Source organism: Lithobates pipiens, unplaced genomic scaffold (assembly GCF_037356315.1).
Source record: "Lithobates pipiens isolate NorthernLeopardFrog02 unplaced genomic scaffold, aLitPip1_a1.2 Scaffold_30, whole genome shotgun sequence".
In the NCBI taxonomy this organism is placed as follows: Eukaryota; Metazoa; Chordata; class Amphibia; order Anura; family Ranidae; genus Lithobates; species Lithobates pipiens.
The window spans coordinates 151,786,235-151,801,121 of NW_027507791.1; the positions used below are offsets into that span (position 1 = coordinate 151,786,235).

Here is a 14,887-nt window from a genome sequence, read left to right on the forward strand (position 1 = left end):
CACCCCATAGCGCTTCTCAATGTCGACTTAAAGCTCTTTGCGAAAATACTCTCAAACAGGTTGATACCGTATATACCAAATTTAATCAATTTTGACCAGGTAGGGTTCGTTCCACAACGGGAAGCTAGAGACAATACGGTCCGAGTCCTCAATTTAATCCATGCGGCGCGTGTACAGGGAAGGCCCTTGTTTATGTTAACGGACACGGAGAAGGCCTTTGACAGGGTGGCCTGGCACTTTATGCAGGCCACCCTGGAACATATAGGTCTTGGCCCCAACATGATGAGCTGGGTAATGTCGCTTTACTCCACGCCGTCGGCAGCAGTACAGAACGAGTGGTGCTCGGACTCTTTCCCCATCACTAATGGGACGAGGCAGGGGTGCCCTCTGTCTCCCCTAATTTTTATTCTGACACTGGATCCACTTATGTGTCACGTTCGGAATTACCCGAATATTACTGGCATATCCAAACCCTCGGCACACCACAAAATTGCGGAGTACGCTGACTATCTAATTTTTTGTTGTCTCCAATCCACACATTTCGCTTCCCAATATACTCGCTGCTCTCCGGCGATACGGCAGCCTATCAAACTATAAAATCAATTGCGCCAAGTCGGCTGTATTGAATATATTGGTCCCGGATGGTGAGGCCAAGAGGCTACAGCTTTTCCATTCTACTGGGCTGAAAAATCTATAAGTTACCTGGGCGTTGACATCACAGCGAATTTGGCGCAATTGTACCCGCATAATTTTGTCCCTCTCCTGAATAGACTGAAATCTGATAAACTGGCATGCTTTAACACTGACCTGGTTCGGGCGCTGTAATGCATTCCAAATGACGGCCCTCCCGTGGATTTTATACTTGTTCCAGACATTACCAATCCGGTTACCCCCAATTTTTTTCAGACAACTGCAGGTGCTGCTCCGGGACTTTATTTGGGCGCACAAACTGCCCAGAGCCCGTTTGCAATTGCTTGCCAGACCAAAGGACAAGGGGGGTCTGGGTCTCCCAGATCTGAGACAATATTACAGATCGACTCCGATAGCGAAAGTCATTGATTGGCATTGTAATGGCCCACACAAACAGTGGGTGGAGATTGAGGATGGATCCATTCCCCTATTGACCTCCCTGTGGCTCCTGTCCTCCCTACCAAAAGACCTCAGAGATCACCCCGTAGTGGGAGCTACGTTGGCTGTTCTGCGGAGGTTGTTCCGCTGCACACACATTGCTCCCCTGCCGTCACCAATGACTCCGGTTATAGGTAATCCAGACTTCCCACCGGGATTTACCAACAAGAAACTGCGACAGTTGACGGTGGTGGGGAAACAGCGCCTGGGAGAGGTGTGGCCCTCGGGAGGGCTCCTGACCACGGAAACTGTCGCCGAGCTTTCTGACCCTCCGCTTGACTTGTTTGGTGCTTATCAACTTTGTCACTTTCTTCTGGCCATACAAAGGGCCCCTTACACTCCTAGAGACCTGACGCCCTATGAATCCATCTGTCACAAAAGGGAACCTGTGCGATACACCCTCTCCCTCCTGTACAACCTATTGAGTAGTCAGGAGGAGGAGTCGACCCCACCATTTATCCACCAATGGGAGAGGGACTTAGGCATCACATTTACCCCACAACAGATAGGGAAGATCCTGACCTTAGTACATAAAGCTTCCATCGCAAACCAATATCAAGAATCGGGATACAAGATAGTCTCACGCTGGTATAGAGTCCCATACTTTTTGAATAAAATGAATAGATCGATCCCGGATGTTTGTTGGAGGTGCAATTCAGATACAGGGACCATGGGCCACATTTTCTGGGCATGCTCTGCCTTGAGGAACTTTTGGGTGGAGGTGACCGGGACGATAAAGACTCACAAATGTAGATATCGCAGACAACCCAGCAGCGTGCCTTCTACACTTGACCAAACGGCCTGTTTGAAAATAGAAAAAAACCCTCACGATGCAACTCCAGAACGCCGCCCGGGCCTGCATTCCCGCACTGTGGAGGCAGCCTCAGCCCCCATCTAAGGTGCTGTGGTATTCCAAAGTCAATCATATTCGCCGGATGGTAGAATTGACTGCCACCCTTCACAACACTGATGAGGCATTTAGTGATAAGTGGAGGCCCTGGAGGTATTTTACTGGTACTCGAGACTACATTCAAGAGGTGAGCAGCGCCCCTGTCCCAGAAAATGACTGAACATCTAACGTTTACCTAAGTAGGCCATGTCTGCCCTGGGTGGCATTCACCCCCCCCCCCCCCCCCCTCCCTGTCTTTATTTTTCTTTTTTTTTCCTGCTGCCATCCCCCCCACCTCCCCTTTCTCTCTGTCTTTGCACTCTCTCCCCCCCCCCATACTCCCTTTTGACTATGCCTTGTCTCCTTACTAGCCTTCTGGACCCAGAAGAACCCCAGGGTTCTGGACACGACCGGCTCATATTTTACTCTGGTTCACATAGGTCATAAGCTGGCTCGCTGTGGTCCCAGTTGTTCTCCATTATTGCAGTTGTCCGAACGGAGCTGCACTAGTTATACTGTACTACTTGTCGGAGGTGGGGTTTCTCTTTTCTGCATGAAACTGTAGGACTCCCCTCTGAGAACCCAGAGTTATTTGGCTGCCTATTTTTTGTTACCATGTAATTGTGACCCTGGGTCATGCTGTATGGTTGACTGTTATATTTATGTTGTTCTACTTATACTTAATAAAATAATTTAAAAAGAAAGGGGGCAAGGAGATAGGGCATATATATATATGTTAAGATTGGATGGGCCCAGTGAGGGCTTTTTAAGTATGGGTCTGACAAGTTCATGTTTTAGAGAGTTGGTGAAGATGCCAGAAGAGAGGGAAAGATTGAAGATGTGGGTTAGAGTGTAGCATAGAGCCAGAGGGTGAACTTGGCATTTGTGAACATATAGCATTTCTATATATATGTGTGTGCACATATATATATGTATATATGTGTGTGTATATGTGTGAGATATATATATATAATTTATTATGTGTGTATATAGATATATCCTTGAAAAAGTATTAATACCCCTCAATTTTCCATATTTTGTCATTTTATTAGGATTTTATGTGCTAGACTAACACAAAGTGGCAACATCATTTAAAAATATCTGAAAAGTGTGGTGTGCATTTGTATTCAGCCCACCTGAGTAAATACTTTGTGGAACACTTTGCTGCAATTACAGCTGCAAGTGAACTGCAATTTTCAAATCTTGCCACAGATGGTCAATTGGATTTAGGTCTGGACTTTGACTGGCCGTTCTGAAACATGAATATGCTTAAATCAAAATCATTCCATTGTAGCTCTGGATGTATGTTTAGGGTTGTTGTCCTGCTGGAAGATGAACCTCCGCCCCAGTCTCAAGACTTTTGCAGACAGGTTTTTTTCTAAGATAGCCCTGTATTTGGCTCCATCCAGCTTCGCTGTCCCTGCTGAAGAAAAACATCCCCACAACATGATGCTGCCACTACCATGTTTGAGGGTGATATGCAGTGTTCGTTTTCCACCACACATAGCATTTTGCTTTTAGGCCAAAAAGTTAAATTTTGTTCTCATCTGACCAGAGCACCTTCTTCCATGGCATCTCGCAAGCTGCAAATGGGACTTCTTATGGCTTTCTTTTAACAATGGTTTTATTCTCGCTACTCTTAAAGGGCAGATCTTTGCCATGCGCGACAAATGGTTGTCCTATGGACAGATTTCCACACCTAAGCTGTGGCTCTCTGCCGCTCCTCCAGAGTTACCATGGGCTTCTTGGCTGCTTCTCTTACACCCCTTTCACACCAGGGCGTTTTGCAGGCGCTATAGCGTTAGAAATAGCGCCTGCAATCCGCCCTAAAGAAGCTGCACCATTGTGTGTAGTGTGAAAGCCAAGGGCTTTCACACTACAGCGGTGCGCTGGCAGGATATCAGAAAAAAGTCCTGCCAGCAGCTTCTTTGGAGCGGTGTGTTTACCGCTCCTCCACCGCTGCTCCCCATTGAAATCAATGGGGCAGTGCTGCAATACCGCCGGGAAAACTCCGCTATTGCGGCATATTGCCGGCGGTTTTAACCCTTTCGTGGCCGCTAGCGGGGGTAAAAGCGCCCCGCTAGCGGCCGAAATGCGCCGCTAATCTGGCGGTAAAACGCCGCTAAAAATAACGGCGTTTTACTGCCGACGCAATCGGCGGTGTGAAAGGGGGCTTATTAATGTTCTCCTTGCCCGGCCTGTCAGTTTTGGTGGACGGCCATGTCTTTATAGGTTTGCAGTTGTGTCATACTCTTTCCATTTTGACATGATGGATTTAACAGTGCTCCGTAAGATGTTCAAAGCTTGGAATATTGTTTTAAAGCCTAACTCTGCTTTAAACTTCACCACTTTATCTGTGACCTGCCTGGTGTGTTCATTGGCCTTCATGATGCTGTGTGTCCACTAAGGTTCTTTAACAAATCCGAGGGCTTCACAGAACAGCTGTATTTATAGAGATTAAACTACACACAGGTGGACTCTATTTACTAATTAGGTGACTTCTGAAGGCAATTGGTTCCACTAGATTTTAGTTAGGGGTAGTAGAGTAAAGGGGGCTTTATACAAATACACGCCTTACTTTTCAGATATTTATTTGTAAAAAAAAAAAAAATGAAAGCCATTTATCATTTTTCTTAAGCCGCGTACACACGGGCGGACTGTATGGCCAACTTAGTCCGTCGAAACACATTTCAGCGAACAGTCCGCTCGTGTGTGGGCTTCAGCAGACTTTTTCAGCGTGCAGTCTGGCGTACTAAGTATTTCGGAATTTCCGTAATACTGTCCGTCATACTTTGGTTTCAGCGGACAATCCGCTCGTCAGTAGGCTAGATCGACGGACTAAGAATGGCGCATGCTCAGAAAGGATTTACACGACGAAAGGTTGCATTGCTGTGTATTGGACTTCCTATTTCTAGTCCCGTCGTACGTGCTGTACACGTCAACGCGCAAGCTTTCGACGGACTGTTTGTGCATCCGTGTGTGGTCAAGTCTGTTCATTCGAAAGTATGACGGACTGTCCGTCGGATTGTATGACGGACTAAGTAGGCCATACAATCCGCCCGTGTGTACGCGGCTTTACACTTAAATTATGTACCACTTTTGTGTTGGTCTATCACATAAAATCCCATTTGGTTTTAGCATGACAAAATGTGCAAAATTTCAAGGGGAATGAATACTTTAAAGGGACTGTGTGTATGTATGTATAATGTGTGTGTTTATATATATATATATATATATATATATATATATATATATATATATATATATATATAAAAATATGTATATGTATGTATGTAACAGACACTGCTAAATTTGATGCAATGTTGACCTCTGATCGTTAAGCGCTCGAAATTTGTGACCTGAAATCAATATTCTTGTTTCGTTGGTAGGGAAACAAAGCAGTCGCAATGCAATTCATGAATAAATGCAATTAATGAAAACCGTTCTTTCTTGGCTTCCTACAAATATGTTTTGGCTCATAGATTTAATTAATTGGCTTCAAAATTGTATGATATTGTGTCCTCACTGGTTAGCTGTTTATATATGTTCAAGGGAAAGCATTTAATGATCTAAATATTGAGTAAAGCTAAATGTTATCTATGGAAAGTAGTTTTTGAACAGGCAAAGATGAAAGAATAAAATGTATTGCATTACCAGTCCTTGGATGTAGTACTTTATTCCTTTATTCTAAGCTGGTGATCCTGCCAGTAACACACTTCCTGTCCTAGGGTAATTAACGCTAAGTCACTGTACTGTATCTAGGGATGATCCAAATTATCAAGCTATCACGGGAAGAGTATTGAGACTACAGGAAATATCCCCCTCTCCACACATACAGAACATAGGGGGAAATGTCCTGTGGTCCATAGAGAGAACTGAGCAGGGATGATTCACTGCTTAATAATAGATGTTCAGTCCTTGCAAAGTGTACAGGCAGTTATAAGCTCACCGGATTTTAAAATGATAATTCAGATGTTAATATGTTTTTAGTGATGTATATTTGCAGACCAAAAGGGGACGCAAATAAATTAAGTTGATTGCAAAGATATTCACACACTTTTAAACTTTTTACATGTCTATGGATCTCTTAACGCCTTTTATGGTCCATGACATGTCATACAGCGGAGGGGTTTACACGTGCTTCAGTTGCTACAGGCTTTATGTAATGCTCTGAAAGTGTGTCTGAGAGACCTCTGATATCTCATTAAAGAGGACTACATACACATGAAAACGCACCCGACAAGGATGCCTATGCACGAAAACATCACTTGCACAACACACGACCTATCACTATGCACACCGGAGGGATAGTATTAATTCTAGGGCCAATATTCATGGTTCACTCTAAAGTAATAACCTGTTGGTGCTTTTAAAGTGTTGCCTATGGGAAAATATGGGATACCATAGTCCATCATCATTTTGCAGGCTCGTGCAATTTTAATGCTTTACGTGTTAACCATTTTCTTAGGCAACCTCATCCTTTATATTTTACCAAAATTGTTGCTGTTTATTGGCGTTTGTATGAATGGTAGTGTGTGTTTTTATTTTATTTTTTTATTTTTTTTACCTAAAACGTGCGCTTGATTGTGCAAATTAGAACTAACAATATTTCATTCTCCATGGTCTCTGCTTGTCTCCTTTCGGAAAATATTGTTTGGTGGTTTAACTAATCTTCAAGCCTTAAAATGATTTGTGTGTTTAATGCTGGCCATACACGGTTCGAATTTCGAAAGAATTTTCTTTCGAAAATCGTATCTAAGAATTTTCGTATAAATTTCGCACCATTAGTGGGCTGCAGCAACAACCGATTTTCGTGCGGAAATAAAATTTGAGGAATCGGACATGTTGGAAATTTTTTGAAAAACAAACGATTTTCTAATCAATGATGGGAGAATCGTGCGAGAAACGTAATAAGAAAAGAAAATGTACGGAGATAAAAGAAAATTTACGGAGAGAAAAGATTCCCAGCTAAGAAAATTCTTTTCTGTAGCAACATGAGGTGAAATTGAAGGCTTGGTCGGCCGAATTTCGAAAATCAATGGTGGCATCATCTGATCACAAAAAAAACGAATTTTATGATTTTAAAAAGAAAATTCGTTCGAAATTCGACCGTGTATGGCCTGCATAAGGGAAGGTTCCAATTTTTTTTTATTTTTTTTTTTTCATGGCAATGGATGTTTAAAGTTGATTTACTTTATACTTTAGATATTAAATACAAATTGGGGAACAGGCAGGATTTTTAATACAGAAAAGGCATGCTTTGTCTCTTCTGCATTAAAATTGCCTGTCCGTTGAGCTGCGCTCGCAATTGCTGAAGGAAACGGAGCTCCCGCACATGCGCGGAAGTGATGTTATCCCCATGCGGCTGGCATACCTGGAAGCTGGTTGAAGATGCCAGTAGGGAGCTACAGGATGTTGATTGCTAGAGCCAAGGTGAGTATAGTTCCGCTTTAAGGTGTTAAAATCCAAAGATTGTTAACTTCTCTGTTTATTTTGTGAGTGCCGCTCTTTTACACCATTTATAGTGACTTCATTTTCACTAGTTAATTGTTTGCTTTTTAACCACTTGAGCCCCAGAAGGATTTACCCCCTTCCTGGCCAGAGCATTTTTTGTGATTAGGCACTGCGTCAATTTAGCTGATAATTGCAGGGTCATGCAATGTTATACCCAAACAAAATTGAGGTACTTTTTTTTTTTCCCCACAAATAGAGCTTTCTTTTGGTGGTATTTGATCACCCCTGCAGTTTTTATTTTTTGTGCTATAAAGAAAAGTCTGACTATTTTGAAAAAAAGCATTTTTTTTTTACTTTTGCTCTAATATCCCCAAAAATTATATAAAAAAATAATTCTTCCACAGTTTAGGCCGATATGAATTCTTCTACATGTTTTTGGTTAAAAAATAAAAATAAAAAAAGCAATAAATGTATATTAATTTGGTTTACACAAAAGTAATAGCGTCTATAAAATAGGCGATAGATTTATGGCATTTGTATTATTATTTTTTACTAGTAATGGCGGCGATCTGCAATTTTTATCGGGACTGCAACATTATGATGGACAAATCTGACACTTTTGACACTATTTTGGGACCATTGACATTTATACAGCAATCAGAGCTACAAATAGCCACTGATTATTGTATAAATTACACTGGCAGAGAAAGAGTTAAACGCTAGGGGGCAATCAAGGGGTTAAGTGTATTCCCTAGATCATTGCTCCTGATGACATGGAGTAGTAGATCCCTGTCATGTCACTAGACAGAACAGTTAAATGCCTTGTTTACATAGGCATTTCCCTGTTCTGCCTCTCCTTGCATTCGCGCGCCGCTGGCGAACATTGGCGGCAAAAACAAAGGGACATACAGGTACGCACTTTTGGCTGCCTGTGCCATTCTCCTGATGTAAATCGGTCGGCAAGCGCTTAAGCAAGCAATGCTTTATTTGGGTTCATATTTTTTTTGTAATTGGGCATTGTTGCTAATGATAAGTTTTGAAGTCTCCTGAATTTTTTTGAGATTGCAAGCTTGTTTGGGCATTCCTTTCATTCTTATGACTGACAAATGTATGTTGAAATGTCATTTCTAAAAGACAAGTTTGGCCACAGCATTTTTTGGCAATACTTCTCTTGTAGGTTACAGGAGTGCAATTAATTTTCTTCTCCCATGACCTAGAGAACTGAAGCCAAAGAAAGCCAGGCAATTTGTACTGTTCGGGAATGGCAACATCCTTATTTCTTTTTATACAGGTTTTTTTCAAGTTTTAGCAAACACATTTAACCAGAGTTTCCCATATATGCAGCTACATGGAGTGGAGAACACTGTTGCCAGTTTCAGTGGAATAAATGTAGAGGGAAAAATACTGTTTTTTTTTTTTTTGTTTTTCTTCTTTTTTTTTTTTTACGATTTACCTTTTGCCAATATCAACTAGTGGGACAGGGTTTGGGGCAATAAATATTCAAATACAGCTACTGGGCCTATTTACCATGATTCTGCAGATAATGCAAGCTCAACCTGCAATCTCATAGAGCGAAGAGGGGAATTGGCATTTTGTCTGCTCTTTTGCAACTACAAGCGACTTGTTTACAAACAGTATTTCTTCAAATGGGAGGGCAATAAATAAAGATGTTGAAGCATTAAGGTTAAGTAATATACAAGCCATTAATTCATATAAAGAAAAGTTGTACCTCTAAATTTGGCAGCGATTGTTTCCTTTTAGTTTCGATTTGGAGATATCAATCCAATGTTTTTTGTCTTAGCCACTGATAGGTCCCGTTATGATTTTAGCAGATCTGGTGTGCACAGTCTAGGCTTTGAATTTTTTTATCCACAATGTTTGGCAGTTAAAAGGAGAAGTTCAGCCTAAGCTCGTTTGGCTGGGCTTCACCTATGAGTCACAGAAGTGCAATTTGTTTTGCACTGCTCTGACCCGCTTTCAGCAGAGAGCTGACTGAACTCCACTCTCTGCTGACATCACTGAAATCAGTCCAGGCACTGTGCCAGGCAGTGAAGTCTGGATCCGCCAAGTGACTGGACTGATGCCCATGTCAGCGTCTGAGACGGAAACTGCCACCCACCCCTCCACAGCTCCGTGCTCCAGTGAGCGTGGGGGGCACAGCGGAGAGCTGCTGACAGTCAATAGGCAAATCTCTGCTAGGGGAACTAAAAGAAATGAGCTGTCAGTGATGTTCAGTCGCTCGGTTCTCAGTGCAGGGGTCAGATGCAGCATCAGACCAATGCTGCATCCACCTAGGTAAGTATGAATATGGGAAAAAAAACATAAACATCTCTTTTAAAAAATACGTTTGAACTCTGAACCTTTTACAAAAACAAATAGTCCACTATGTCCTTTTCATATACTCTTCTAGATACCAAAGAAAATATAACTAGTTGCTCCAGTATCACACATTTGACTAAACAGAATGGACATTGCCCACTCCACTTGAGTTTCCCCAAAATTTTCCCTTGTGTCTTCTATTTTTATATCCTGTTGAATGAAATTCATTTTTCTCTGATACAGGTGAAGCAAATGACAAAGATGTTCAAGTTGTGGAGTTACCAATTGTTGACAGTCTCCATCCGAGGCCTCCTTACCTGCCACTTGGAGTACCGGAAGACCTTGCAGATCGATTGATGCGTTTACATGGCGACCCAGCTGTTTGGTGGGTGTCGCAGTTTGTCAAGTATTTGATCAGACCTCAGCCTTGGCTGGAAAAGGAAATTGAAGATGCCACGAAAAAACTGGGATTTAAGCATCCAGTAATTGGGTTAGTATATGAAGCACAGCCAATTGTCTGATATAAAATCATTGTTTAGAGCGCTGCTGAAACACAATCATTCGACTGTCGTATCACTAAAATAAACAAGTGTATTGTTGATCTTTTAATCCACCATTTGTTCATATCCCTGATGAGCTAAATTCTTGTTTTTTCCCCTCTATGGCTCAGTCAGCAAGTACATACTGGATATTCAAGAACCAATTCTGAAACCTACCTCAGTGCCATTTATACCTGGAATAGCCTCATTCATTTTGACATCAGTTTGCTTCTTGTCACATTTTTATCTTTATTTGAATTTATAATTAACAAATACTTTTATGCTTTTAAGTTTAGAAATGTGTGCTACATTAGCACCTTGCCTTGCTGCTTATACATGAACAGTGATGTTATAGTAATAGGATCCAGATAGTTTACCCTGCATGTTTTGGAAGCCCAGCTATTCAAGTAACTTATTTTATTGTTAGTAAAAAGCCACTTAAAACATAACTCCAAGTATTTTTTTATTTTTTTTTAGCTGTTTGTATGTTTCAGGTGTATGCCACTTTAAAGTAGAATTCTGGGAAAAACGCAATGAATCATAAAAATGCTTCCTCTTAACACCTATGCGGACTATTCTTTGAACAAAAGATCTTTATACTTTACCCATTTTTAGGCAGCTCTAGTCGGTTATGTTATCCAGCTCTCCTCTATCAGCCAGTGGCAGCTGCGGGGGAGAAGATGGAGAGCAGACAGCAGATGGGCCGTAGTGAGCCTGTGGGTGACTTCACCACTCCCAGGCACTGACCGCCATTGTTGAGTGGGCTCTCCTGCAGCCAACTCTGGCTGAGACCTGGGAGATCACATGACCAGACCAAAGTGGTACTGAAAATAATGAAGTACACATGGGTGGAGGGAAAATTTTTAAGATTAGTTAGGTTTATCCTGGAATTTTTTTCTAAGTATCAGTGTCAGGTTAATTTCTTTTAATATTTGTATTTTCAGGCCAGATAGTTTAGCTCCTGCTATACCTCCAGCACTGCTTCTGTGAGGGCTGTGGGTCTCCTATACAGACGCTGCAGTGTTATTACTCATGCTGATCTGGACAGGATTCTCTAGCAGATAACAGGCTTATACCTAGGTTTTTGAAATACACAGTCTGCTTTCTAAAAACAGACACTTCTACCTGCAGGGCTATTGCAGACAAGTTTAGAAACAGGGTCATTCTGACTTCTGAATTCCTGTAGCTTTAATGCAATCAAAAAGTTGAATTTCAGACTTTAATTGATCATCATAGAACATTTGCTGGCTCATAACTCTCTTGTTAGATGCGAGGCACTATCTGTTGTATCCTACATTGTTTCCATCTCAATGTTTGGAATTGGTAATGAGTTTTAAACCCATTGATGTGCGGATTTTTACCTTGATCGTGATTCATGCTTGGATTCTTTTCTAGTACCTGCATCCTGTACCCTGCTTTTTCAGATCAGCTTCCCTTGTTACTGATCCCAGTTCTGGCCTCATTCTTGATCAATCTCCTTGCATGTCCTGTCTTACCTGGTTTATCAATGTTCCCCTTTTGTAGATATTGTATTATAGTTGGGTTGCTAGTTGGGTATTTTGTCACTTGGTCTTTGGTTCATGTATAGTATCTCTTGTTTTGCTGTGGATTTTGTTTGCAGGTGTTTGGGTGGTGGGTTTTTGTTTCATTAATAATAAATCTTACTCTAATCTTACACAGCCTGTTTTCAGTTTCCTAAGTGCAGCTACAGTAAGCTGATCACCCCTGCTGTCTCTGGATACCGGCACTTAGTATACCTTACATATGCAGATATTTAGTTATGCTCACTCATTTATCTGAGATGCCAAGCACCAATAAAAAAAAACAATTTTTTTCTGTCTCACAACAGTGCAGCTTTGAAATTTCACTACTTTAGCATGTGTTTAAAGCCACAAATCGGTACGATTTGCCCTTGGGGGATTGGGAAGGATTTTTTTTCCCCCGCTGGAGCAATTTGGATCATGCTTTGGTGGCGGGGGGGGGGGGGTGTTTCCCTTCCTCTGGATCAAATGTGGATTTGGGATTGTGTATATAACATCGTTGGATTATTTTTATTTAATTTTTTCCCTCCCATTTTATTGGTTGTATTAGATGGACTTTTTTTTTCAACTACTAACTATGTAACCTTTTTCATAATCGCGTTGTTTCTTTTCATCTAGAGTCCATGTTAGGAGGACCGATAAAGTTGGGACAGAGGCAGCATTCCACCCAATTGAAGAATACATGACACATGTTGAGGAGCACTTTCAGCTTCTTGCTAGAAAGATGCACATAGACAAGAAACGGGTCTACCTGGCAACTGATGACCCAGGACTGCTCCAAGAGGCAAAGTCAAAGTACGTTTCATGGTACACATTTTATCTATGAAAGTGGATTTAATTTTTCTTTTGTGGCTACCTCTGTCATTTAGCAGTGATAACTTTTCATTAGAGTAATTTGGAGATGAGCAAAATTTTCATTCTGTGCAAGTTTGTAAGTCTGCACATTTATTAGTTTTCATGTATGCTTGGTGTGAAGGGCCTAAGGGCCCATTCACACTACAATGAACACAAAAGGAACCTGCAGCATGTGGAAACACATGGGTCCTGGCACGTAGTTTTAATGGGACCTTTGGACTTGTTCACACCATGTGTTTTTCTAGCATAGTTATCTCTAAGAGGACATGAAGAAAACAGTTGTTTTTGTGTGTCCTGTTAACAGCATAATACAGCAGTCATATGAGTTTTTTGTTTTCTGTGCAGAATTGTACAATATAAATTCTTAAAGGCACAGAGATAATAATTGTTTTCTATGTGTCTAGTTCACACTACAATGTTGATGTTGTGATATATTTTTTTTCTCCGCAAAAAACTCCATAAGTTTTGAAGATTTCGGTTTAATTTTACAAATGTTTTATTCGAAATTCTAACAAGGAAATACTGTGCAAACAAAGCTGAAGTACACAAAAAGCTCAGGATGGAGTAATGACCACGTGAAATGCAGCATTTTACCATAAGCTTGAAGATGTTATCACAAAAGGAAAATTCAATCCTAGATATGGCTAGTGAATTGGTTTTACATATCAAGCAAGTGTGTGGGGGGAAAAGGGGAAATGACAACGACCTTCAAGCAAAAAAGGGGGGGGGGATATTTGCCCAAACCCTATGTATCCTGCTACTTGGAACATAAAACCTGAGAGTGCTGTGGTGATGAAAAGAGTAGGAGAGAGAAAGCGAAGAGACACCAGCATGGGGGGAGGCTAATAAGGCTAGGGAGGGTACACGTTGCAGATTTCTGCACAGAAAAAAATGTGCACGATCCCAGTGTTGTAGTGTGAGCAGGGTACATAGAAAACAATTGTTTTCTTTGTGCCTTGCAAAGACTGGTACAGAAAACCTCACATCTCTGCAGGTGGTGAGAACAAGGCCTTAGATTTACTGTTTCAAAGCAGCAACAGTGCAAGCAACATTGGTGTGTAGTAAAGTACAAAATCCAGTTAAAGCGGTTATAAAGGCTTCATTATTTATTTTTTTCCTATTAGGCTAGGTTCACACTTGTGTGTTTCTGCGAGCCGCATCTTGTGGATTGGCTGTTGTGCCTCCTGTAAATACAGGGAAAGGGTTTCTGCTCCATTTTTGAAAATGCAGCCCGCACAGAAACCACAAATGCAGTGTTTCCAGTGCGGAAAGGCGCACTGCGGTTTCCAGTGTGTGGGGGTGCTATTAGGATTAATGACACCCCACACATCTCCTGAGCGGCAGCATGTTTTGCTGTACAGCTGAGGGAAAAGGCAATCACCCACACAGGTCTTCTAAAAAAAAAAAAAAAAAAAAAATTTCTTGTTAAATATTGCTATCCTCCTCATCACCCTCAAACACTTAAGATACCTGCTTTGAAGGGCTCCTCTGAAGATTGTGCTCTTATTAGGCTAAGTAGACTCAAATAAACCTCCACGACAAACAGACACTATAGCAAGAGAACCTCCCTTACGTTTACTCTACAACTAAAATAACTCATTATAAACCACCTCCAATCAAATGTACCATTTAAACATACAATTCTGAACATCTATATGATACTGAAGATTCACAAACCAGGAAAGTGAGATAGACCAATTCTATATGTTGAAGATCAGTGGGGTAGCCATTAGCACATTCATCTAGCAGCAAAAGGGGTCACTGGTTCGAATCCCGACCACGTCACTACCTGCACGGAGTTTGCATGTTTTTCCCTGTGCCTGGGTTTCCACTGGGTACTCTGGTTTCCTCTCACATTACAAATACATGCTGGTAGGTTAATTGGATCTTCTTTAAATTGGCCCTAGTATGTGTATTGTGAATGTGAGCTATGGACCTTAGATTGTAAGCTCCTTGAGGGTAGGGATGGATATCAATGTACAATGTATATGTAAAGCACTGTGTAAATTGATGACACCATACAAGTACTTGAAATAAATATAGAATGTCTTCAGTGCATGCAGACTGATGTGGGATGTAAAATGGTGCTTTTACAGCAGATCTAGAGAACAGATTCTCCATACCACACAGGGAGAAGGATCCGATTACCTCTGGTAAGCGGT

The 14,887-nt window shown here is 41.4% G+C and overlaps 1 protein-coding gene across 17 annotated transcripts in view; it reads left to right on the top strand.

Annotated features, from left to right (window-relative positions):
• FUT8 (fucosyltransferase 8) overlaps window positions 1-14,887 on the top strand; it is a 308,566-nt gene that overhangs the window by 271,363 nt on the left and 22,316 nt on the right. For all 17 annotated transcript variants that reach the window (XM_077464962.1, XM_077464964.1, XM_077464961.1 and 14 more), the window contains 2 exons: window positions 10,034-10,280; window positions 12,489-12,665. In XM_077464962.1, coding sequence (XP_077321088.1) covers window positions 10,034-10,280; window positions 12,489-12,665 — 424 coding nt within the window. The remainder of the gene's footprint in view (window positions 1-10,033; window positions 10,281-12,488; window positions 12,666-14,887) is intronic.